This window comes from Cebus imitator, unplaced genomic scaffold, assembly GCF_001604975.1.
Source record: "Cebus imitator isolate Cc_AM_T3 unplaced genomic scaffold, Cebus_imitator-1.0 Scaffold546, whole genome shotgun sequence".
Classification (NCBI taxonomy): Eukaryota; Metazoa; Chordata; class Mammalia; order Primates; family Cebidae; genus Cebus; species Cebus imitator.
Window position 1 is genome coordinate 642,193 of NW_016107861.1, and position 27,457 is coordinate 669,649.

Below are 27,457 nucleotides of genomic sequence, written 5' to 3' on the forward strand. Positions count from 1 at the left end.
GACCAACATGGTGAAACCATGTCTCTACTAAAAATACAAAAAATTAGCCAGGCGTGGTGGCAGGCACTTGTAATCCCAGCTACTAGGGAGGCTGAGGCAGGAGAAGCTCTTGAACCCAGGAGGCAGAGGTTGCAGTAAGCTGAGATCACGCCACTGCACTCCAGCCTGGGTGACAGAAAGAGACTCCATCTCATAAATAAATAAATAAAATCCTTCTTAGCTAATAAGTCTGATGAAAACAGGCCAGTGGGCTGGATCTGGCCCAGAAACTGTAATTTGCCAACCCCTGGTATAGGTATAGAGGATAGTTATTTCATATTTATATAATGCGTGGTCACCTCACTGAACTCTCTCTCTCTCTCTTTCCCTCCCTCTCTCTCTTCCTTTTTTTTTTTTTTTTTGAGATAGGTCTTATTCTGTCACCCAGGCTAAAGTGCAGTGGCACAATCTCAGGTCATTGCAGCCTCAAACTTCTAGGCTCAAGTGATCCTCCCACATCCACCTGCTGAGTAATTGGGAGTACAGGACCATGCCACCACACCCAGCTAATTTTTAAATTTTTTTTGGAGAAACAGGGTCTCACTATGTTGCCTAGGCTAGTCTCAAACTCCTGGGCTCAAGAAATCCACCCACATCAGCCTCCAAAGTGCTGGAATTATAGCAACTCTATGGTGGGGCCCTGGTATAAAGATAAATATCTAGTTAGGTGAGTGATCTGAAAACCTCTTTTTAAGAGATGAAAATAAATACCAATTCATATATTTTGGGTACTTCAAACAGAGTGTCTTCAGGTTCATCACCAGTTGGTTCTGGCATGTCACGGAGAAAATCCACAAAGTATGGTTCAGGAAGAATACACGATGCTGCATCAGAGCCAATATTTTCTTCAACTGCACGAATAAGATGGGCATTGAACCACTGCTCATCTTCAGGAGTTATAAATCTGAAAGGAAAATGTAGTAGTAAGAATGTGAAATATGAAAGCATCTTTTCTAACTGAACATGTCCCTTCACATCTTCTCAGCCCCACCCTGCACCTTCTCAATTCAGGAAAGGGAAACAATATGTTCTGCCTTTTGATAAGAAGGGCATAACCCCATCCAAGAAAGTTATACCATTAATAGCATTACTTATAGGAAATACAGATGAATCACTTAGGTGGATCAAAAGTCCCTAAAATTTGCGATAGGAGTGCAGAAGTGACAGTCGGTCGTGGACGAGCGTCCTCTTTCTGGGTTAGTGGGTTCAGTGCACAAAGGTCCCTTTCGGGTTTACAATATCACTGAGGGAAGAGAGGACAAAGAGGGGTAACATTTGACAAGTATCACCCTTGTGTGAGACATGGTAGATACTTTACAACTTTGTGAAATTAGTATTATCATCCATGGTTTATAGACGAGGAAATGGAGGCCCAGAAAGATGACTGAATTTAACTTTAACGGGATTACTTAACTTCAAAGGGATGAAATCAGGTTTCCCCACATAAAACCTACAAACAGCTCACAATTTGTTGAAAATATGCACAACAAAAATGTGCCTGTGAATGTTAACTCTAATGATCCGGTGACTTATAAAGGTGTATTGTTGAAGTCATACTCAAGTAAATTGGCAGAGCATTGTTTTAAGGCGGTGGGCAGATGAGAGATGCCATTAATGCTTCACAAGCCTCACAGCAAATTATGACAATGCTCCTTATTCTACTTATCTGAATAGACAATGCAAAAATTAACCAGCCAGTCACGGTGGCTCACACCTGTAATCCCAACACTTTGGGAGGCCAAGGCAGGCGGATCACCTGAAGTCGAGAGTTTGAGACCAGACTGAGCAGCATGGAGAAACCATGCCTCTACTTAAAAAAAAATTAGCTAAGCGTGGTGGTGCATGCCTGTACTCCCAGCTACTTGGGAGGCTGAGGCAGAAGAATCGCTTGAACCCACGAAGCAGAGGTTGCAGTGAGCAGAGATCACACCATTGAACTCCAGCCTGGGCAACAAGAGTGAAACTCCATCTCAAAAAAAAGAATTAACTGAGTAGTATAAATTTCTCAGGTTGTACATTTAAACTCAAATGCCACAATATGCACCTATCTGCAATTACTCTGTTGCACTCGTGTTTGAAAAGTGACAGGAGAGTAGAGATTGAAGCGCACTCCTCAGCTTTTATGGTCAACATTCCTTGCCAAATTCTGGAAAGATCTCGAAGATTGAAGATGTAATGAAATTTAGAAGGAGTTGGCAGCATCTTCACCTACAGACAAAAAAATGTAACACTCTCAATTAGTTTTTAGATACAACTAAAAGTAGAATTACTTTTAGAACTGTCTCACAAATCCTATTTTAGATAAAATCTGCTGAGTAAATAAATCAAGGTTAAGTTCATATTTTGTGACAACACTGACAGAAAAAAACATCATAAATATACCAACTTAGGATTTAAAGGACCATAAGCTCTTGGATAGGATGGACTCAAGACCAATGCACTGGATGCAGATTCCAAAGCCTTGTTCTACCACCATCAGTTGGCTTTGAAAAGTCACTTTCCCCAAGTTCTTAAAAACTATATGAATTGTGGGAATTATTATCCCTAATCATTGGTAGTGTATATGTGGAAATAGGTCATAGCAAAAAACTGAATGTGAGTTGATTGTCATGCAGGTAAGAACAATGAATGTTCACTTTTAAAGTTAATAATGACTGTCTTCTATAAATTGCTTTGATTAGGGTCCTTAATGTGTTCGGAGTTCCATAAATATATCTGCATATCATAACCTGGATTTTACTGTGTGGATCCAAACTCAGTTAACAGTCTTTCGTATATCTGTATATCCACAATAAGTGGACAGGCAAGTCTGACATGCAGCTGTAAGCATAGTAATAGATGTTTTTTCTGTTAGAGCACAAAGACTGTATTCAGCTATGCTAACTTGCTTTCTACCAACTTCTAGAATATAAAAAGGCAAAGTTGTAACAATAGCACATTTTTACCCAGAGAGATACCCTTTAAGGGGTAAACTTGAGGTACTCTAGATATGGAATGAATTGATGGCCACATATAAAGATCATAATTGATATCCTTAGCATCATTTTTAAAAGTAAAAATAATGATAATTCTGGTGATACAAATTCCCCACACAATGATTTCACTAAAGCAAATGCTTTCTTTAGCATCTGTTCAGAAATGAAGTTCTTTCTATACTGAAAAATTAGCCTATTGAGTTTGTAATTTTTACAGGCTAATTCAGAGTGCTAGTTAAAACAGCAAGTAGCATGGGGAGATGAAAAGAAGTGTATTTTATCAACCACCTATCAACTTCCCTTTTTACTCAGTTCCATTGCAAGCTAAAATGTTCATCCTACCCACTCAAATGTAAAACATAGAGTTATATTACCAATATGCAAAAACACTCAAAGGGGTAAGGTTATTTACATATTGCTTTTTTTTTTTAGTGGGATCTTGCTCTGTCATCCAGGCTGGAGTGCAGAGGTGCAATCTTTGCTGACCGCAACTTCCACCTCCCGGGTTCAAGCAATTCTCCTGCTTCAGCCCCTGAGTAGGTGGGATTACAGGCACACGCCACCACGCCCAGGTAATTTTTGTATTTTTAGTAGAGATTGGGTTTCACCATGTTGGTCAGACTAGTCTCAAATTCCTGACTTTGTGATCTTCCCGCCTCTGCCTCCTAAACTGCTTGGATTATAGGTGTGAGCCACTGCGCCCAGGTGAATATTGCTTTTTTTTTTTTTTTTTAAATGTTAAAACACTACAGCCATCATGGCAGCCATTGGCAACTGAAGCAGTCATTAAAGAGAATCTGTAAAAAGTTCTTTTCTTTCCTTCTCATTATTTGTTAACCTGCTTCATTCCTTCTCTTCTATTTCCCTCTGCTTTTCATTACCTTCTTTCTTTTCTCACCTGCTTCTGCTTTAAAGCTATATAAAGTTGGGCTGATAGACAAAGCATGAATGGATTAAAGATAGACAGGGCTTTGTGAAGGTGGGAGATTTGAAGAAAAGAAAAGTAGAGGTGGGCAGAGGAGGAAGATTCATTCGTTTTTCTTCTTTTTTGTGTGTGTGTGTTTTGTTGAGTTTTAGGTTTGGGGGTACATGTGAAGAACATGCAAGATTGTTGCATAGGTACACACGTGGCAGTGTGATTTGCTGCCTTCCTCCCCATCACCTATATCTGGCATTTCTCCCCATGCTATCTCTCCCTAATTCCCCACCCCCCACTGTCCCTCCCCTATTTCCCCCCTATAGACCACAGTGTGTGATACTCTCCTCCCTGTGTCCATGTGTTCTCATTGTTCAACACCCACCTATGAGTGAGAACATGTGGTGTTTGATTTTCTGTTCTTGTGTTGGTTTGCTGAGAATGATGGTTTCCAGGTTCATCCATGTCCCTACAAAGGACACTAACTCATCAGTTTTGATGGCTGCAAAGTATTCCATGGTGTATATGTGCCACATTTTCCCTGTCCAGTCTATCATCGATGGGCATTTGGGTTGGTTCCAGGTCTTTGCTATTGTAAACAGTGCTGCAATGAATATTCATGTGCATGTGTCCTTATTGTAGAACAATTTATAGATTCATTCATTTTTCAATGACTGAGCACCTCCCCGGTACTTAAGAAGACACAGTGGTAAACAGAGGACAGCTAACTCTGCTGCCATTAAGGGGGGTTTTATTTTAGTTGGGGAGCCTGCGAATGAACAGGAAACAAATATATATGTAAAGCAAATAATGATAGAAGCCATGGTTAAAAATCAGGGTCAGGAGACAGACAATGACTAGGATAGGGACACAGGCAGTCACTTTAGAGGACAATCGAAGACAGTCCCTCTGAAGGTGAGAATGATGAGCCTCAGCTAAAGTATGGCAGCTTAGCAGTGCAATAAACCTGGGGTGCTCAAGGAAACATGAGCAGGGCGACTCAGCTGGAGCAGGATGATAGTGGGCAAGGGAAGTAAGCAGAGCCTGCTGACATTGTAAGTGCAACTGGGAATCTACTGGTGGTTTTAAGAAGGAGTAAAGATCTCTGGTTTACTTTCTAAAAAATATCATCTAGGACTGTGAAAAGAACAGACTCCAAGACAGCAAGAAGAAGGCAAGGAGATTGGCTAGGAAGCTACTGAAGAGACAGGGGACAGGTGATAGGAGCACTTATCAGGGTGGTCATGGGGGATGGCGAGAAGGGCTCAGCTTTGGGATAGATTTTCAAGGGGAGGTCACTGAGATTTACTGATGGACTGGATTTAGGCCATGAGAAAGACATAAATTAAGGATGATGCCCAGTATTTTCAGCCTAAGAAGCAGAATAATTGGTGTTGCTACTAAGATGCAGAAGTCTGAGGGAGGATTGTATTTACGGACATTTAAGAGTTCTGTTTGGACATGGAAACTTTGAGATGAGTATCCGACATCAAACACTGATGTCTATTAAGCAGTTAGAAATCAGCCTGAAGGCAGGCAGAGAGGCCTGGGATGGAGATATCCATTTTGAAGGCATCGCCACAGGGATGGTGTTTAAAGCGCTGAAGCTGGATGAGGCCACCTAGGGAAAGAATGTAGATAGACAAGAGGGCCCAGCATCGAGACCAGGTACATTTCAGGATTTAGAGGAGGGGAAGAAGAAGGGGGACTTTAATGAAGTAGCCAGTGAGCTAGGAAGAAAACCAAGAATATGGGGACCCTCTGAAGCCAAGTGAAGAAAATATCTAGAGGGATCATTTAGGTCAAATGCTGCTAAAAAGTCAAGTAAGAGGAGAAGGAAAATAAACCTTGAGATGTGGCAAGATCGAGGTCTTTGGTGACCTAGACGAGAACATTGGGAACGAAAGCTTGTGCAGAATGGGTCAAAGAGGTAAAGAAAAGACACTGAGGATGTGGAGCTAGGAAACATCCAAATAACAAAAGAAACTGATGGAGAGACACCTGGCAGGGCAAAGCCTTTCAGAAAACTACATATATAAGCACATTAAATTGAGCAACAGTCCTATTGGAAACCCCATACATCTTACCACAGAAAACTATCTCAGATGCTCAGTCCTTGCCACTCATTTTGGAGTTTCTTTAAAAGAGGCACAATGGCAAGTGCAAAGGCCCTGTGTTGGCAAGGAGCAGGACCCCACACTCATCACTGAAGGTGGCCACATGGAAGAGCATCTCATAAGTAACCCCAAATTCCTCTTCTGATAATTCTGTATCTAGAAATCCCCCAGTCTACCCAGGAATCTGAAAGGCTGGCACACTCCAGGTTTCCCAGGAGACAAGCACCTGCCCACGTGTGTGTAATTGGCCTAATGGATGTGTAGCGAATTACGACAACTAATCCCTATCTCCTTCATGACTTTTTGTCAAATATATCAACCTCATTTTTATCTCAGACCTATACCTAATTGCCTTTTTATGAGTACTGCCTTAAGTCATCTGGGGAAAGCTGCAGGTTTGCTGAGCTTTACTTAGGGCACTGACTTGTGTATGCAAATCTAGCCAATTTTTGTTAAGAACACTTCCATCCATTTACTAACTCACGCTCCAGCTCAGAGAAACACACAAGTTAGACCCAAGTCCTAGTTGGCTGAGAATAGATAGAAATCCATGTATTCAGTCAATCAATACGCATTTGAGTGTCTGACATAGTTTGGTGGAGGGAGACAGATAATACAAACAAAGATTTACAAATCAGAGTAGCAAGCGGAAATGCAGTGTTCTCATTTCAGCAAAATTCTACTTTGTCTTGGATGTCATGTCTGGTTTACAGTAACATCTCATACATATGGAAAGCATCATTTAGTTAGAACATTTGCTCCCTGGAAGGAAAAGGTGTCATAAATCTATTTGAGCACCTAATTTCTCTTTTCCAAAAAAACACCACTACCTATGATATTATGATAACTTAATGAGCCACGAGGTGAGAACTAGGGCTGAATAATAGTTGCCTTCTTAAAAGTTATTGACAACAAACCATTCTTTACCTTAGTCCATTGCCACAGCACTCTGCCCACTGAGACTAAATTCACAATCATCTCACATATTTGAGGCTTGAAACTTCTACAAGGATCAAAGTATCCACATCCAATAATTCCTGAAAGATAAGCAGGATTGAAGGTATAAGCGTAGTAAAAGATTTCAAAGTATATGTTTATCCCAGTGAACAAATCATTACAAGGCTGACTACGCTTGGTGTTTTTCAGAATCTCTCTGAAAGGATCAACTTAGACTGGGAATCATAGTGGATCCAGCCAAGCTTAGTATGCAGTGATAAGTGTTTTATATGTATTGACTCATTTAATCCCCCACCCAGCACCCTACAAGAAAGAATACAAGGTAGATATTATTATTACTAGTCCCATTTTAATATGAGCTTAGTAACTTGCTCAAGGTTACACGGCTTGCATGTACACAAATTTGAGATGTGAACCCAAGCAACCTGGCCCTAGAGTCTGGAAATCAGTATTCACCCTGAAGCATATGTGAGCTTAGAGATATCTCCCTCATCTTACAGAGAAGGAGACCAGGCCCAGACAAGCGAGGTCGATTGTTCAAGGTCACATGGATTGGTATTGGCAGAACTGGAATCAGGACCATTTTTTCCAGCCTACAGTCAGTCACCACTCTGGCCTGGGCTAGACAGGGAACACCCAACATAGTGATGGTCTGACTGTTATCATCACTCTCAGAAAGACTGGGGTGTAGGTTTATAGACTCTTCTTAAAGTCTCAAAATATCTTTTAGACTGTAGAAAGATTTACTCTGCTTCACTCCAGTGAGACTACACGCTGCATAGTGTGTTCAGCTCTGAGCATGGTATTTTCAGAGAATTATAAATATAATTATCTTCTTAGAGATGCAGAACAGGTTTATGAAGAGTGGAGACTAAAGGAACTGGAGTTTGTTCACACTGATTGAAGAATCACTCTGGAAAAGTGACATTTTCCTCCAAATAGTGGTTGATTGTGCTAAATGCCTGTAAGGCCCTTTTGCTTCCTGAAATCCTATATTCTAGATTTCTAGCTTTCTGTGGGACAAACATGTTATAAGAAGCATGAGATGGGGATTAGCACCACCCCTCTGCCATGCACTAGCTCAAAGGCCTTGATTGGGCAGCTATTTCAACTCTCCAAGGCTCAGTTTCTGATTGGTTTATTTTCCATATTTGTTTAAATGTATCAGTCATACCAAAGAGTATGTCAAATAAGATTAACAAATAAGCAAACCCTCACATACTGGCCACCAGACTGATAAATACAACCTTGCCCAGCACATTAGAAGCCCCTGTACATTCTTCCTTGCTCACAACTCCTCCCTTCCACCAGAGGTCACCACTTCTCCAACTTGAATATAATCAGTAACTTGCTTTTCTTTATAGCTTCGCCACTTAGGTTTTTGAACTTTTGAACTTTTTAAAAAAACTTTTGAAATTCAGTTTAGTGGAATTATATTTTTCCTGTGATTTTCTTCTTCCATTCAGCATTGTATTCCTGGGCTTCATCCATGGTGAAGCATGTAACTGTATTCATTCATTTTCACTGCTGCATAGCAGGCCACTGTGTGCTTGTGATGGAATGCATTTACCCAGTTTTACTTATGATAAATAGCTGGATTATTTCATGGTTTTGCCATCATGCATACTGCACTATGAACATTTTTGTATAAGTCTGCCGGCATGCATGTGAAAAATCAACTACAAATGGATTGAGGCCCCAGATATGGAAGGGAAAACTATACAATATCTGGAAGAAAATATAAGAGAATACTTGTATGATATCTGGATAGAAAGGAACTTCTTAAGACTCAGAAAGCCCAAACCATTAAAAAAAAATGATAATTTGATATAAACCTAGAAGTGGAACTGCTAGGGACGAGCACGTGCCCTATTTTACCAGCAATAATGCCAAATTGTTATCCAAAGGGTTTGTAGCAATTGACACTCCCACCAGCAGGCAATGAGAGTCTCAGTTGCTTCACATTCTCACCAATGCTTGATTTGGTCAGAATTTTTTATTTCTGTAAATCTAGTGGGTATGAAATGGTACTGCTTGGTGTTTCTCAATTGTATTTTCCTGAATACTAATGATGTTTTCAGGTTTTACTTTGTTTTTTGGCTATTTAGTTTCCTCTTTTTAAAGTGCCTTAATTGTTTGCTCATTTTTATATCAGGTTGTTCGCTTTTCTTGACTGATTTATAGGATTTCTCTAAATATTCAGAATACAAATTTTGCGTTATTATATATGTTACAATTTTTCTTCCACTTTGAGGCTTGTCTTTTCACTCTCTTAATGTTATTTTTTAATGTAGAGAAGTTTTACATTTTAATCTAGTCACAGTTGTATATTTTTTCTTTATTTTTGTGCTTTCTGAGTCTTATTTATGAAGTCCTTTCTTACTCAGAGGTCACTCAGCTATTTCCGTATATTTTCTTCCAAATGTTTTATAGCCTTGCCTTCCATATTTAGGTCCTTAATTCATCTGTAGTTGATCTTGTTCTTGGCATGAGGTAGCTGTCTAAATTCAATCATTTCCCTATAAGAATTACTAAGTATCCCAGAACTACTTATTAAAGTCTACCCTTTCCCTTCTGACTACAGTACTTCCTGTATCAAGTAATTAACATTCTTATATGCATGGGTCTGCTTCTCACGTATGTATGTAAGAGGTTTTGGGGGGCTTGGGAATGTTTTTCTTGGTTTTTTAGACAGGATCTTACTCTGTTACCCAGGCTCGAATATAGTGATGTGATCATAGCTCACTGCAGCCTCAACCTCCTAGACTCGAGCAATCTGCGGGCCTCAGCCTCCCATGTAGCTAGGACTACAGACGTGTGCCACCACGCCCAGCTAATCTTTTAAACTTTCTGTAGAAATCAAGTCTCTCTATGTGTCCAGGCTGGTCTTGAACTCCCGACCTCCAGAAATCCTCCCACCTTGGTCTTTCAAAGTGCTAAGATTATAGGCATGGCCTGGTCTATACATAAGCTGTGATGGTGCGATTTATGTGATTTGATGTCACATTTGATGTCAAGAATCTAATTTTCATTAACATATTGAAGTGCTACATTTGACTTTGTATAATATACCATTAATCTCTGATCTTTGTGTTGTCATTCATTAGCCCAAATTTCTATGATTAACCATATCCTGAAAACCAAAACACAAAGGTTCCTTACGTCTAATGCTAACTTTCAAAAAGCGTATTTCTAAATATCTCTGAGTCTTAGAATAGGCTATAAGAATGGGTCATGTTAGTATTTAGTCCCTCTTTCCTGGTATTTAGCTCTCCATTTCACATACCTAACCCACTTTAGACAGAGCCTGTCTCTTAAATGAAGTTCTGTGTGGTTTACATCCATTATGTAATGCAATATAATAATTAAACACTAAGAATATTCATACCAAAAATTTTGTCTATTGAAGCATTTGAAGGCAATGTACAATTAAACACAGTAAATTGTCTTTTTAAACGTTGTGGAATATCATTTCGACCACCTCCAGGGTGGATCATTGCTGCTATGAGCTGCACATCAACAATAGTAGTGAAGTCTCCAGGCTTGTCCAAGCTGTACATTCCTTCCATTTCCATCATCTGTCGCACAATCTCATTAGTTATCTGAAATTTCACACAGCAATATTTTTGTAACATAGCACTATCATATCCCTCCATAACTTCAATAAAACAGTACAAATGAGATTAGAAGAAAACATTCAACTCTTATCAATGAAGTGTTTGTAAATGTCGCTGATCACCTTCAAGGTAATTTGACTTAAATTATGCCACCCATGAACTCTAGATCGTAAGTTAAACAGGCATGGTTCGAGTCCAAGGTGCCCTTCACCACACTGATCAAACTAATTTCGAAATAAATTTAGATATGTGAGTTATATTTGGTTAAATTACATTAGTAGTCCAAGTTACAGCAAGTTTTGCTGCATACATCTTTCATACTCAAAATTCAACACTTAAAAACCTTTAGATCAGAATGTAGGATGGTTTCAGTCCTGAGCTTTCAGTATCATATGACTGACTCTCAGGTTTTTAGTTTTATGTTCTCATCTTCTCTGCAGCCTCCAATACTGCCAACTCCCCTCCTTGAAAATGTTTCCTCTCTTGGTTTCAGAGACTTGTTTTTTCCAGGTCCACCTCAGGACTCCAGGATCACTTCCTAAGCCACTCTTCGTCCACCCATCCCTCACATGTAACAGTTCTCCAGGGTTCCATCCTGGGCTCTTTCCTCTTCTCATTATTCCAGGAAATGCTATCTCAACCCTACATTCTAAAGAATCTCAAATCTGTAACTCTAGCTTTAGATTCCCTTGTAAGCTCTACATCTGTATATTCAAGTCTCTATTGCGCGTCTATTAGTGAATACCACACAAGCACCTCAAATGTAACAATCTTTCATTCAATGAACATTTCATGAATGACTACTGTGTGCCAGCCTCTCTTGTAGCATAGACAAAATTTTCTGTCTTCATGAAGCACACGTTCTAATGGTGAGAGACAAGATGTAGAGATGCATGTTGATATGTAAATAAAATGGTATACTCTCAGACCTTTGTAGAATATAGGAGATGCTCAAGGATGTGACTCAAGGAGAGCAGGGGAGGCTTCACCTGACATGACATATAAGCCAAGACCTGAAGAAGGTGAGAAAACAGGCCAGCTCAATACCTAGGGGAAGAGCATTCTAGGCAAGCGAAACCGCAAATGCAGAGGTGCTGAGTGAACATCATATCCAGTGTATACAAAGATCAGTAAACGTGGCATAAGCAAAAAGTCATGGGAAGAGGGAGATGAGGTCAAAATGTGTAGGGTCTTGGGTCATGGTAAGGATTTTGGTATTTATATTTTACATGTCTCTTTGGAGGATTTTGAGCAGAAGAGTGTGTGGCGATCTGACTCTTGTTTTAATTGGTTGATGATGTGAGAACAAGCTGAGAGGGGTAAGGGAAACAGGAGGCGGTGAGGAGGCATTTGTAATGATCAAGAAGAGAGCTGGTGGTTGCTGGCACCAGATGGTAGCAATGGAGGTGATGAGCAGTGGTCAAATTTTAGATACAGTGTGAAGATAGAGTCAACATGATTTTCCCACGGAGTAAATGTGGAGGTGCTATTTGCTAAGATACAGAAGACTGTTGGAGGAGGAGGTGTTGGAGGTGTTAAATTTGCGATCCAACCAGACATCCCCAGTTGGATACATGAGTTTGGAATTCAGCAGCACTTCAGCTTACGGAAGATAAGCCTGAACCTGATCTAAACATGCCTCCACCCTCCTTGCCTTCCAGGAACTGCTGAGGTCTATCTGTCTTGGAGCAGACACAGGCCATATAGAACTGTTTGGTTTTTTGCCTCAGGATGAGTACTAAGCTTCTACAGTGTCTGAGGTGAACAGGAATAAAGAGCAGAATGGGACCCATCCTGGTAGAACTAAAGTAGATGGTGTCAATGAGGCAGTGTAGGTAGGTGGGAGGGAGGTACTGGGCATTCTACCAGAAGCATGTGAACTTCCTGGCAACGTCGGTAAGGTCTTCTAATAGGGAGTGGCCTAGATTGATAGATGATCACAACTAGGACCATGGTGTGTGGCACAGTTAAATAAATAAATAGTTGTTTGGTTTTCATTTTTTGTTTTTGTTTTTTTGAACATCAGGTGCTCCTCAGAGATTATGCAGAAGAAGAGGTTAGAGTAATGATAAAACCCTAGGGAAAGGCAGAAGAGAGGAGCTAAGAAAAGATACTGAAGTCAAGTAGCCAAAGAGACAGGAGGCATTTGTTACAGAAAACCACGTAGGAGCTGAGCATGGTGGCTCACGCCTGAAATCCCAGCACTTTGGGACGCCCAGGCAGGAGGATCACCTGAAGTCAGGAGTTCAAGACCAGCCTGGCCAACATGATGAAACCCTGTCTCTACTAAAAATACAAAAATTAGCCAGGCGTGGTGGTAGGCGCCTGTGATCCCAGGTACTTGAAAGGCTGAAGCAGGGAAAACTGCTTGAGCCCGGGAGGCAGAGGTTGCAGTGAGATAAGATCATGCCACTGCACTTGAGCCTGGACAACAGAGCAAGACTCTGTCTCAAAAAAAGAAAAAAAAAAGCATGCGGAGATTTCAAGAAGGGAGAAAGTCAGCTATAACAAAAAAGTGGAAAAAAGACTGAGGATTGACAGTATACTTAAAAACATGATGTTTTCAACCAAGTTATTAACATTTATATATATATATATATATATATATACATAAAAATACTAACTCAAGATCATCTATATAAGATATTTCAGTCATACCTGATCTCCCCACTCATTAATCACAGGCATATTAATATCATCAATAAATACAGTCATTTTTCTCCCTCCTGGCGGCCCATATGTGCTTCCCATCCGCTTATCCACATAGCTTTCAATTGTTCTCTAGAGAGAAGGAAATGGTTTATGTGTTAGATTTTAATCCATATTTCTAAAAAATATTGAGTATTCTTGTCAAAGTAGAATATAATTTACTTATGTATTTAATAAGTATACATATAATTATTAAAATATATGTTGTTAAGTTTTTAAAAAATAAGGCATTGGAGTGTTATCCTTCATTTACATTACAATAGATATGCTCCAATGTTCAGCTCCAGTCTCAATATTAGGTCAAACTACGCTATTTGGATTTGGCTTCAACCTTAGCCTTAGGAAAGCTAAATAGCTGAATGCCAAGTGCAGCACGGTTTCTTTTGAATATATAATATTGTTACATTTTATATGTGTACACATTTTATTGTAACCACCAATTTAAAATGTATTATGTTGATAATATTACAGCAAAAGATAGATTTTACCTGAAACATCATTGGTTCTGTGGCAGATGAAAAGTTTAAACTTTTAGATAGCTGTATTTCAGGATCATATTTTTTCAAATAGGCCTTAACCATGACAGTTTTTGCAGTTCCCTGCTCTCCTGTGAGCAAAACAGCCTGCAATCATAGGATAACCGTGTTGAAATGTGTTACATGTTGAGTTTCAAGTATCTTATGATTCTAAGGTAGTCTTCTATAAATTAACATAACTAATTTTTAATAACTTTTTAGAATTACATCTACATCAAAATAAGTCCCAGTTGTATTACAGATTTAGGCGTAAAACATGTACGATAAAAGTGCTGGAAGAAAATATGGTTGCATATTCCCATGGCCTCGGGAATACGAAAGAGACATTGTAAGCAGACACCCACTTTCCTTAGCAATCTGGAGTCAGCGGTACAGAGGCTACCGAGTTGGAGTGTCTCCTTGGTGTTTCCCTCAAATGACACTACCTACAGGCCCTTGAGTTGAAATTTGATTTTTCTATCTGTAGTGTGTGAAAAGGGTTGTGTTTCTTATGTGGTTTGTGATCATTTAAGCAACTATCTATTAAACTTACTTTATGTTGTTTTGCAATGGTGTCTATCAAAAAATTTGTTCTAACATTGTCAACATTTGGAACCAAAATTGATGCATATTCTGGAACACTGTCAGTTGGATAATAATATGGCTGAAGTTTCTTATTCCAGTGCTCCCAATCACCTATAGAGTAAGTAAAATTTCATCTTAATAGAACTATCTTCTGCAAAAGTTATCTCATAATACAAAAATATTAAGTGCTATAAACAATCAATAGAATCATATAAACATTTTAAATGTTTTTCCTAAAACACATTAACATATCTGCTTATCTTGTCTATGGCATTTGATAATTTTTTTTCCCTTTTTTATAAAGTCAGCTTTTTAAAAAAAACTTTTAGGTTCAGTGATACACGTGCAGGTTTGTTACATAGGTAAATTGCTTGTCACAGGGGTTTGGTGTACAGATGATTTCATCACCAGGTAATAAGCATAGTACCCAATAGGTAGTGTTTCGATCCTCACCCTCCTCCCACCCCCAACCCTCAAGTAGGCCCCAGTGTCTGTTGTTTCTTTCTTTGCATCCCTGTGTACTCAATATTTAGCTCCCATTTGTAAGTGAAAATATGTAGTATTTTCTATTCCTGAGTTAGTCTGCTTAGGATAATGGCTTCCAGCTCCACCCATGTTTCTTCAAAAGACATAATCTCATACTTTTTATGGCTGTATAGTATTCCATGATGTATATATATCACATTTTCTTTATCCAGTCTACCACTGATGGGCATTTAAGTTGATTCCATGTCTTTTCTATTGTGAATAGTGCTGCAAAGAACAATTTACATTCCTTTGGGTATATACTCAATAATGAGATTGGTGGGTCAAATGGTAGGTCTGGTTTAATCACCAAACTGCTTTCCACAATGGCTGAACTAATTTATATTCACACTAGCAGTGTAGAAGCATTCCTTTTTCTCTACAACCTCCCCAGCATCTGTTGTATTTTGTAAAGTTGACTTTTAACTTGCTAAGTCACCCATTTAGAGAAATCTAGCCTGAAATGGAATTAAAATCAGCTGGTAGTAAAACCAATAATGTAACGGATACCTAGCAGAAAAGCCACATCAACTGAAAAGATGGGAAAGACCAACAAAAGAGTCAATCATTTACTAGATAGATATAGAATATTTGCCATAAGAAATTGATTTCAAAAATTTATTTACATTTTAGCATCTCTGGATGTTCCTTACAATCTACAGTACCATACCATTGCTGTTGCTAGACAAATTGTATTAGTGTTGTTCCTACCACTGTCATTCAGATTGAATTACTTTTATTGATAAGTTTAGCCTCTATTTTAAATGTCTTCAAAAAGATTATACAAGGATTCAGAATTATGCCAAAAAGTTACTGTGTACACAGAACGCATGGAAAGAGAGCACACATTTGATATTGGCAAACCAAATATTCATCATTGGAGTAGTAACCCCAATTTCATGTTTTCTTGACAAAGTAAGCAAAAATAAGTATGTTTAACTTCTAAAACTCTGCCAAATTCTTTTCCAAAGTGGCTGTGCCATTTTGTAGCATATGAGAGCTCTGGATGCTCTATTACCTCACCAATATTTGGCATTATTAAACTTTTTAACTGTAGACATTCCAGTGGCTGTGTGATGATATCCCATTGTGGGGATTTTTTTTGTTTTTGTTTTTGTTTTTTTGAGACAAGGTCTGACTCTGTGGCCAAGGCTGGAGTGTAATGGTGCCGTCTCGGCTCACTGCAGTCTCTGCCTCCGGGTTCAAGTGACTTTCCTGCCTCCCAAGTGGATGGGATTACAGGCACCCACCCACCACGCCTGGCTAGTTTTTGTATTTTTAGTAGAGACAAGGTTTCACCATGTTGACCAGACTGGTGTCAAACTGCTGACTTCAAGTGATCTGTCCACCTTGGCCTCCCAAAGTGCTGGGATTACAGGAGTGAGTCACTGCACCAGACCTCCATTACGGTTTTAATTTGCATTTCCCTGATGACCAATGATGTTGAATATCTTTCACATGCTTTCTTCACCTTTTACATATCTTATTTAGTGAAGTATCATTTGAAATTTCCCACCCATTTTAAAATTTAGATTGGTTGCCTATTGATAGTTATTGGATTATAAGCGTTCTTAACATATTCTGGATAACTTTTTTTTATCAGATATATATGTTTCAAATAGTTCTTTACAGTCTGTGGTTGGATTTTTCATTTTCTTAAGAGTGACTTTTAAATAGAAAAAGAGATATTTCCCCCCATTGCACTGGCTAGATTTTGCTATTTAAAATAGCAAAATAATATTTAAATAATGTTTAAATAAGATCTGTCCCCTTATTTAGGCCTTCTTTAATTTCTCTCAGTGTAGTTTTACAGTTTTAGTGTACGGATCTTACATATATTTTATTAAATTTATTCCTAAGTATTCTCTTTTAGATTCTATTTTTGTTTTTAAGACAGTCTCACTCTGCCTCCCAGGCTGGAGTGCAGTGGCACACTCTCAGCTCACTGCAACCTCCACCTCCTGGGTTCAAGCAATTCTCGTGCCTCAGCCTCCTGAGTAGCTGGGATTACAGGCGTGCACCACAATGCCTACCTAATTTTTAAATTTTTTTAGTAGAGACGGGGTTTCACCATGTTGGCCAGATTGGTCTTAAACTCCTGACCTCAGGTGAGCCGCCCCCCTTGGCATCCCAAAGTTCTGGGATTATAGGTATAAGGCACCGTGCCTAGCCTTGGATTCTATTTTAACTGATGTTTTTAAACTTCAATTTTCAGTTGTTTGTTGTGAGCATATAGAAATATAACTTATCATACTACATGGCCCTTTTGGCCAGTGACCTTCTAAATTCCTTTAGTGGTTCTAATAACTTCTTGAAGATTCATGTCATCTGCAAATAAAGAGAACTTGACTTGTTCTTTTCTAATCTATAGATATTTAATTTTTCCCCCCATTGCACTGTTGAATTTCTAGTAAGTGTTGAATAGAAATGAAGTTGAATAGAGGTGAGAAAGACAACCTTGTTTTGTTCCTGATCTTGGGAAGGGTGTATTCAGTGGTTTACCATTATGTATATCATTAGCCTTAGGTTTTTCGTAGATGTTCTTTGTCCCAATAACAAAGTTCCTATTTTATCACAAAAGAGAGTTAAATTTTGCCAAATGTTTTCTTCATCCATTAAGATGACTGTTTATGGCTTGTTTAGTTTTTAGTCTAATATAGAAGATTAAATTGATCAGCTTTTGAATGTTGATCTTCCATTTCTAGAATAAAAGCCACAGTTGGACTTCATATGTTAGACTTTTTGTATACTACTAGATTCGTTATAATTTTATTTAAAAATTTGTGTCAATGTTCCTGAGGAATATTGGTCTATTTTTTTTTCTTAGAATGTCTTTCTCTGGTTTTGGTATCAGGGTAACACTGTCCTTATGCAATGGGTTCAGAAGTGTTTCTTCCTATTGCATGTTTTATATCTTTTGGAAGAGTTTGTGCACGGTTGGTATTATTTCTTCCTTAAATATTTGGTAGAATTAACCAATAAAATCATCAGAGCCTAGAGTTTTTCTTTGTGGGAAGATTTTTTAACTACAAATTCGATTTCTTTAGTAGATATAGGGCTATTTAGGATATATATTTCTTCTTTTTAAATTTTATTGTAAATTGAAAAATTATAATTATATACATTTAAGAGGAGCAAAATAATGTTATGGTTTACGGATACAATGTGGAATGATTACAAGCAAATCAACATATCAATCACCTCAAATGCTTGTCATTTTTTTGTGTTGAAAATATTTGAAATTTACTCTCTTAGCAATTTTGAAATGTACAACTCATTGGGGAATGTGTCCATTTCATCTACATTGTCAAATATGTTTTTGTAAAGTTGTTTCTAATACTCACTTCATGTTTTTAATGTTTGTGGGGTCTGTAGTGATGTTCTCTCTTTCATCCTAGACTATGGTAATGTATGTCTTCTCTTTGGTCTGATGTCTCTAATAAGAGATTTATTTGATTGATCTTTTCAGATCCATCTTTTGGTTTCACTGATATTTTTCTGTTGCTGTTCTATTTTCTGTTTCATTGATTTCTGCTTTGATCATTGTTCTTTCTTCTGCTTACTTGGGTTTAATTTGCTCTTCTTTTTCTAACTTATTAAGGAAGAAGCTGAAATCATTGTTTTGAGACCTTTCTTCTTTTCTAATACAGACATAAAGTGCTGTAAAGTCTCCCTATTGAAAATTATTATATGACCCAGAATATCTTGGTAACTATTTAATGTGTACTTGAAAAGAATGTATATTCTGCTATTTTGGGCTGGGGCATTCTATAATTTTGAATTAGGGGTATTGATAGTGTTGTTAAAATCTTGCATATACTACTAATTTTGTCTACTTGTTCTATCAGTTATTCAAAATATTGACACCTTTACTATAATTGTGGATTTGTCTATCCATTTCTGTTGTTCTCTGACGCTTCCTCTCTATGCAGATTCCTCCTGTCTCTGGTGCTCTGCCCTGAAAATTCCAGCCACCTTGGCCTCAAATCAACATCTGCCTCCACATTTTGGTGAGACAGCCAATTCTGCTTGATCTTCTTCCCCTCCCTGAGCTGCTGCTTCAAACTGCATTCATGCAGTAAACTAGCGCAATCATCTTGTTACACTTCCCTCCAAGATTTCAGTCCTGTGCTGCCTCTTGTCCAATGTCCGAAAAAATGTTTTATACATTCTGTCCAGTTTTCTATCTTTCTAATATAAGAGGTTAAACCCAGTCCCTATTATGCTATCTTGTCTGGAAGTATAAGTCTCCTTATTTAATTTTAAATCTAGAATAACATCTTCTCCAAAGATGTTAACGTCCATGAAAAATAAAAAGGATGGATGAAGAATGAGCTAAGAAAGGACTGGCTAGAAGTCATCTGGAGTGGACACGTTAGAGCCCTAAATAACCACTAAGTATGTAATATCTTAGTTCATTTCATGGCCACAAATGCTCAGGCAAATGAATTTCATCAGAAGTAGTTATTTAGAGTGGCAAGATTGAATGCCTACAACCCCTCAATATTTTAGTCAACAAAACATTACAGGACCATCCTGAAGAAGGAATATGAGTCTAGATTGTTGTCAACCTTTTGTTAACACCGCCATTAAATATAAGAAAACACCATTGTCTAAACTTATAGAACCAGTTCTAGCTACTTGGAAGAAAATGGCACAAACATCAGTGGACTGCTCTTAAAGAAATGTAGCAATGTATATTTTTGATGGCACAGAGAAAGGTAATTATCTTATTGGCATCCTTATTAGATGCCATCTCAATCCCCTAACCAATTTTCCAACCATGGTTGGAAAATTGCTGTTGATAGATTTCACTCTCTGTAACTTGGGGCCTGGGCTCTAAATAAGGACAAGGTGCTCAGAGGGAGGCAATCTGGGCCTTCAAACAGGATACAACTCTGTGCTGCTCAGAAGGCAGCTCTGTGGAGAGCCTAGCTCTGGATTCTAAGGGAGTACATAACTAGATTTAAAGATTCCTTTAATTGTTAGTTTGCATTTTGAGTTAGAGTTCCCGTTTGCCATCTCAAACCTTCAGCAGCATCTAACACATGTAGAATTATTGGCCATCCTGGTTAAAGATGACCTGCTGAAAAAGTTTATTTATTTCAGTCCCTTTCAAACACAAATTTCCACTTAATCCCCAGTTTCAGTATGATTCTCCCACCCTTAAATATCCTTGGTGTCCCCCAAGTCTAGGAAACCCTGTATTTTACACTATTCAAACAGTAACTCTTTAGTCTTGCTAGTGTGGGGAAGGCCAATTGTCTGGCAGCAGGGCTTTGGAAAGCAGCCTAGGGGGTCTTTTTCTTCAACAGACTTACAACCAGCCCTGTGGTTTTTAGCTCAGCCTTCACCCCAGTTTCCACTTCCTGAGACCTTTGAAGGTCCTGTGATGTGCACTTCTCAATTGCTTCTCAACTCTTCCCACTGCCAGTGTGCTAAATCGACTGCCACTTACCTTTCTGCTTTCTTGCTTTCAAAATTTTGTTATTGCTGTCTACTCTCCTGCTCTATTTATCCTCCAGTTTATTCATTAAAACAAACAACCATTGCTGTTTTTGAGCTTTTAGGAAGAACCAGAGGTAATTATAGTTTTTAGGAAACATATTTTTTCCTCTTTGGAACTTAGAAGAATTGGGGCCTAGGCTCTGGATGAAAGCACCAAATTCAAGGGCATTGCTTTTAAGGAGCAGTGAACTGGGCTCGGCCATGCGTGGAAGGCTGGGGGGCTAAGGTGACAGTGCTGGACCTTGATGAATCTGCTACGTTCATGTCTACTCATTCCAGCATTTCCAACAGGGAAGGGTGGGGCTGATCTGCTCAGTATATCAGCATGCTTTGGATCATGAAGAATCTGTGTTCTCCATGCTGCTACCTTTCCTCTTCCAACATTAGATAGCAGATGATGTACAAGGTATGACTAACTTATTTATGCCAGATTTTACTGAGGCCACTCCAGAAGGATAAGTCAAGAGTCTCAATACCAGTTTCTGGCACAACTAACATGCAAAATTCCACTCTCTTTCAAATGCAAGCCTTTTTCTTAATTGTTTTAATATCCCCTCACAGAACAGTTTATGAAAGCTTATATTTTTCTCATTTGAAAAAAAAATTCATTTCATTTAAGGTATAATTCAGTGGGCTTACCAAAATCAGTAACATAAAACTCATACATGGTTTGATTTGAGCCTTTAGGTATTTCTGGTAAGTCCAACTTGCTTTCATGCTGCCGTAAGAAGGCTTCCAGCTTTTCTCTGCTTTCAAGTTCCAGAAGTGCTCCTAAACTCCACATCAGGCCAAACACAAATAATTTATGAAGATGCTCAACACAGGAAACACCACCTTCTTCTTTAGAGGGAATTAACCCTTCCAGAAGATTGAGAGACTGAAAATGTTTTAAACAAAATAAATTTTTAAATTAAAATTTTGAAAATAAAAAATTTTAAATAATAATTAAATTAAAAAGGAGAAAGGAAGACAAAAGAAAACAGATATGTCTCAAGCTATTGCTTGATCACTGTCCTACAGCTAACAGCAATAAAAGAAAGGCTATCCTGCTTTAGACAGGCAGCATGGCCTAGCAGAAAGGAGGGTGAACTGGAAATCTGCTAGTATGGTTTCTACCCCCAGCTCATGCCACTGACCTGAGTCTCAATTTCCTACTGGGAAAGCAAAAGGCCTAGACTAGATGTTAGCAGCTAATGTAGCTACTGGTTCTTCTAAAGTTTGGCTATCCAAATTTTTGAGATCGAAGATTCTATTTCTTTGCAACATTTTGCAGGACTTAGTAAAATGTTTGGCAAATGAAGTTTTATTGGAGTACAGTCACACTCATTCAAAATGTTTGGTCAATAAAGTTTTATTGATGCACAGTCACTCTCATTCACCTACGCATTGTCTCTAGCTGCTTTTGTGCTACAACAGCAAAGTTGAGTGCCTGAGACAAAGGGTTGTACAAAATATTTATTAATACTATCTGGCCCTTAAAGAAAAAGTGTGGCAATGCCCTATAGCATCAAAAAGAAAACTACAGTAAGACATGCTTGGTCTTTGGAAACAAAATTATTTCAAAATAAAAAATATTCTCTTATGCATTTTAAAGTAATTACTACATAATTCACTGATTTGGGCCTTATATATTGTTTCTAACCTACCCACAAATGACTGACATCACTTAGCTGAGAATCAAAGCTCTAGAATGTTTAAGGAGAGATCACCTATACACTAGGATTAGGAGAGCCCTTGAAGAACTATGATTAGTTCTATTTTAACAGAAAGACTAACAGGGAAGACTGAATAGGAAAAAAAGGAATGCTGGCTGGGCATGGTGGCTCATTCCTACAATCCTAGCACTTTGGGAGGCTGAGGCAGAAGGACTGCCTGAGTCCAGGAGCCTAGACCAACCTGGGCAACATAGGGAGACCCTGTCTCTACAAAAAAAATCCAAAAATTAGCTGGGTATGGTAGTGTGAGCCTGAGCCCCAGCAACTACAAAGGCTGAGGCAGGAGAATAGCTTGAGCCCAGGACTTCAAGGTTGCAGTGAGTTATGATTGTCTGCACCACTGCAATCCAGCCTGGGCAACAGAGCAAGACCTTGTCAAAAGAAAAGAGGGAAAGAAAGAAAAAGAGAGAGAGAAAGAAAGAAAGAGGGAGAGAGGGAGAGACGGAGAGAGGGAGGGAGGGAGAAAGGCAGGAAGGAAGTGGAGGAAAGAGAAGGAAGGAAGGAAGGAAGAAAGAGAAAGAAAGCAAAAAGAGGGAGAGAGAGAGGGAGAGAAAGAAAGGGAGGGAGGAGAAGAAAGAAAGAAGGGAGGGAAGAAAATAAAGAGGAAGGGAAGGGAGGAAGGAAGGAAGGGAGGGAGGGAGGGAAAGAGAAAGAAAGAGAAGTAAAAAGAGAAGGGAAGGGAGAAAGAGAGGAAAGAAGGAAGGAGAAAGGAAGGAAGGGAAAAATAATGCTACAAATTACTTGTCAGATACTTTTTATGTAAAGATTTTCTTTATCTGTTATATGCTAAATATGCAAAGCCAAGATTGCCTTGCAAGTTTTCTTGATTGCAACAGGCCTTTCTGTTCTTTTCCATGAAGCTACCAACTTTAATTTAATTTTTATTTTATTTTTTAAGACAGGTTCTCACTCTGTCACCCCTGCTGGAATGCAGTGGTATGATCTTGGCTCATTGCAAACCTGACCTTCCAGGTTCAAGTGATCTTCCCATCTCAGCCTCCCAAGTAGCTGGGAGTACAGGCACTCACCACTACACCTGGCTGAATTTTGTAGAAACAGGGTTTCTCCACATTGTCCATAGTGATCTTGAACTCCTGAGCTCAATCAATCCACCCATCTTGGCCTCCCAAAGTGCTGGGATTACAGTTGTGAGCCACCGAGCCCAGCCAATGAAATCATTTTCTACTGTTGGGATGGAACCAGTAGTGTGTGTGTGTGTGTGTGCGCGCGCGCATATTTTAAAATTTACTTTAAACCGGTATTCCAGTATTTGTGTGTGTGTTGCTTTTTATTTATTTAAAAATTTGTTTTAACTAATTATTGACTGTCATTATTAGACACACCCTCTGGGACAGGTCACTAAACCTGACAGTGGGAAAGATAGTTCATTCCCCTTCCTCTCACAACATCCCTCTGGGAAGTGAAAATAAGAGAAAACAGTAAGATCATTAAGAAGATCTTTAATAGGAATCAAAATTCTCAGAGCTTTAACAGCCACATTATCAAATGATTCTCAGGGACTATCTGAACTTTCTATTTCAGATGGCTGTAAACTGCAACTGAGTGAAAAAAAATCAAAATCTAGTAAAAAAAAGAAAACAAAGATCTTACTTGCACAATATAGTTGCACTCCAAGAGCTGCATTTTGGGATTGAGACTTAGTTTCATGTATGTGTATGTATCTTCAAAGGCTTTCTCATACAGTGTGTGGAATATAGCAGCTTCCTGTGCAGTGCGTTTCTTCAACCATGCCTGCAGCAAAGAAACAGAATCTCTGGAGTTTATTAAGAAAGCGAATAAACGGAGAAACCTGAAGGTTCTTCTACCCATCTCTCTGCCCCACCTGTAATATTGGTCTCCAGCTGAGAGCAGAGCTGCTGATATAGACCATGCCCATCCTAGAAACTGTGGCAGGAGACGCGTTCTCAATATTGTGGACTTCAAACAGAAGCTTACAACTAGGGGCCATGGGAATTCGATCTCCATTAGCTAACGTCAGAGTTTTATTATCATCCAACACAGAATTTAAATTCTCAATCCAGATGGCATCCACAGGACCATCTAAAACGAGGAAAATGTTTTCACCTGCAAATAATTGAAACAGAAAATCACTTTTCATCTGCAAATGATTAAAATGGAACAATCAACAAATATTGTCTTCATAAGCTGGCAGGGAAAAAAAAAGATCACAAAGGAGGGTTTGTGCACACCTTTTTTAGCTTTTAGTGTTTTTCTCCACAGAGTAGAAAAAATCCCATCTGTCCAGTCATTGGTAGCCGTGTCCAGTCTGCCAAACATCTGAGGTGCAGTAATGGCTTTTGGATTCATTCGCATTTCTCTATGAGGCCTTCCACATTCCGTTTGCGCCTTCATTAGAATCGTGATTACAGTTGTCTTTCCAGAACCACTGGGCCCCAGAGTCATCAAGCCATGCCGTACCAGAGACGTCTCATATAACTACACAATTAACCAGTAAATTAACAAATGTAATTTATGAGTCTGTTGCTGATATTCATAGCAGCTACCTGAAGTTTAAAGGCTTTAAATAAGCTCTTCATTAAAGTAACTAGTTCACTATTTTTAAGTTGTAAAAAGTGTTGTTTTACTAGATACGCATAGCAAATTAGCACCACGTTATAAAATGATATAAGTGATAAAGTAATGACAATGTAGAGCCTGAATTACATTTTGGAAATAATTAACTCAGGATCTAGTTTTTGCTTCTTGCGTGATGATGATTTCCTGTGATTTTGGTATAGTGGTTTATAACCAGCAGTTTTTCCATGCGCAAACTTTCTCGGCATCCACTGTGATGATATCGCCCCTTAGTGATGGTAAACAGCAACGCAGAGCATCACAGTGAAGATCCCAGTTTCACAGGGGCCTTCTAATTCCCCAGAAGTACATCTTGAATGAGAATTCCCGTGCATGTGAGTGCTCCCAGGAGAAAACGGTAAGAGAAGAGGAAAGCAGGGAAGGAATGGGAAGAAGGTGCGATTGAGGACAAAGCCCTGTAGAGGGCAGACTTGAGCCTAATCCCACGGAAGACTGGAGTGTAATTTCCTCAAAGCTTGCTCCACCTGGAACAAGGCGAGCTTGACTTTCCTACTCCATCACCCATCAACTCTTAGAGAGGCTGGTTTCGGGTGGGTGTGAAATAAACTCCCTTGCAGCACCTACTCATTGTGCCTGACAACAAAGTGGCTGCAGTCCTCATTTTGCTGTGAGAAGCAAAAGCACACAGAAGTTAGGCAGGGACAAGTGGAAAGGTAAAAGAGATTCAAGGAGACATTCTAAGAGCATGGACAGCTGCTGTTATAATATCCTGTCTGTAGTTTTCTTGATAAAAAATAAGAAGTTGAAGGTCTGACAGCTGATCAGAGATAGAATGAGTTATTCTCCTAACATTTTGAATAGAAATGTATTACCATTGTAAACTAGAGTTTAAAAGCAAAAGAGGCACTGTTCCTGACGTGTTCAAGAGCAACGTTGTCGACATCAACAAAGAACCCAAAATTCTAGTCACCACCCATTGAGATGGCAAGAATTTTAGAACTCAGTATACTGGATGCATATCACATATAAAATCATGTTTCCCAGAAATTTTTTTAACACTTAAAATAGTTTCTAGTACATGAATGATGAAAAAGACTTCCCTCATGCACATATTTCTTTGTAAGACTTGGATGTGTCTCAGATATGCGCACATCTTATAATCTGGCAAGAACAGCAAGTTAAAATAAGAATTGTTAGATAAATATTTCATATGCAGTTTTTAACAATGTCCACAATTTCAGCTCCTTAATTTTCCAAAAGTCCTGGAAAATACTCCCAAAGCATCAAGCTCATAGAGATTTAATCCTGTGTCTTTGCTATAAGTTCTTGATTCTCCTGGTAATCCAATCAAGTGGTTGGATCGTTGTCACAAGGATGAAATGTGATGAACAGAAAGACACCAACGTACACAGTCAAAAGGCTCAGGTTTTAGTGTAGGTGAAGGGTATAGCATGTCCACCCAAAGCAGGAGCAAAGTAGCACTCCTGGATTCCTCAGGCTCTGCGCCCCACTGAGGCACCCAGCTGTGCTCAGTACTGCCAGACTGGCACAAGAAGCCAGCTGAGTTGTTCCATTCCCCCAGAGTTTTTATAACCTTTCATCCCAACATTGTCACCAAGAGTAAGTAACGACTGCAGTAAATTATTGCTTGATTACTGCAAGGCAGGGTTAATCCATACTATCTTCCTAAGACCACCACATCCCCCTGAGTATTCTTTTTTGCAATGATGTATATGTGGTGTTTTAATTTAACATTTACATCAAGTAAGACTAATCATTAGTTCTTCTCTTCAGATAGAACTATTTAACACATACTTGTCATTATACTGATAATAGATTAAAATGTCTTTACCTGCACGAGTTTCAGGTTCCAGGGTGGATGGTTAATCAAACCTTCTATCTGAACTTGATTAGCTACTGCAGCTTGCAGTTCTTCATAAGTACTACTATCCAGTTGCAGTCCTGGAAACAGGTCATTGATTAAGCTGAGGAATAGGGGTTCATCTTCATCAACCTAAGGTGGCATAGTTTAAAATAAATTTACTCATTTAGTCAATAAACGTTTATCAACTAGCTGAAATGTGCATAGCACTTATCACTTCATGCCCAGAGAACCATTTACTACTCTCCTAATCAGGCTTGTATTCTCTAGTACTTTCTCTGGAATATCACTGACATGGTTTGGCTGTGTGCCAATCTCATCTTGAACTGTAATCCTCATAACTCCCACCTGTCTTGGGAGGGGCCCAGTGAGGCTTAATTGAATCATGTGGGCGGGTCTTTCCTGGCTCTTCTCATGATAGTGAATAAGTCTCACCAGATCTGATGGTTTTATAAAGGGGAGTTACCCCGCATATGTTCTCTTGCCTGCCACCATATAAGATGTGACTTTGCTCCTCATTTGACTTCTGGCATGACTGTGAGGCCTCTCAAGCCATATGGAACAGTGAGTCCATTAAAACTTTTTCCTTTATAAATTATGTCTTTATTGGCAGCATGAGAACAGGCTAATACAATCACCACTGAATCCACATTGTACCCCAAATTCCTTCCTATTCAATGTGTTCTACAATCTTGTCCCAGTCTATTGCTCTGAAGTACAACCTCATTACTTTATCACATAAATGCTCTGCTTCTCACAGAGTGGCATTTGCATTAACCTTAAAAATGATAATTTGTAGTTCCAACCCCATGAGATTAAAATACTAATATTTTATTTAAAT

General features: G+C 38.9%; 1 protein-coding gene across 1 annotated transcript in view; it reads right to left on the bottom strand.

The window, feature by feature from the left end:
* Window positions 1–27,457, bottom strand: part of DNAH8 (dynein axonemal heavy chain 8) — a 327,601-nt gene that overhangs the window by 132,892 nt on the left and 167,252 nt on the right. The window contains exons 49-60 of the mRNA XM_017515278.1: window positions 26,587–26,748; window positions 24,389–24,635; window positions 24,022–24,263; window positions 23,790–23,930; window positions 21,103–21,340; window positions 14,399–14,541; window positions 13,819–13,953; window positions 13,280–13,402; window positions 10,393–10,606; window positions 6,975–7,084; window positions 2,084–2,247; window positions 751–943 (exon numbers count right to left, since the gene is read on the bottom strand). Of these exons, the coding sequence (XP_017370767.1) occupies window positions 751–943; window positions 2,084–2,247; window positions 6,975–7,084; window positions 10,393–10,606; window positions 13,280–13,402; window positions 13,819–13,953; window positions 14,399–14,541; window positions 21,103–21,340; window positions 23,790–23,930; window positions 24,022–24,263; window positions 24,389–24,635; window positions 26,587–26,748 (2,112 nt within the window). The remainder of the gene's footprint in view (window positions 1–750; window positions 944–2,083; window positions 2,248–6,974; window positions 7,085–10,392; window positions 10,607–13,279; window positions 13,403–13,818; window positions 13,954–14,398; window positions 14,542–21,102; window positions 21,341–23,789; window positions 23,931–24,021; window positions 24,264–24,388; window positions 24,636–26,586; window positions 26,749–27,457) is intronic.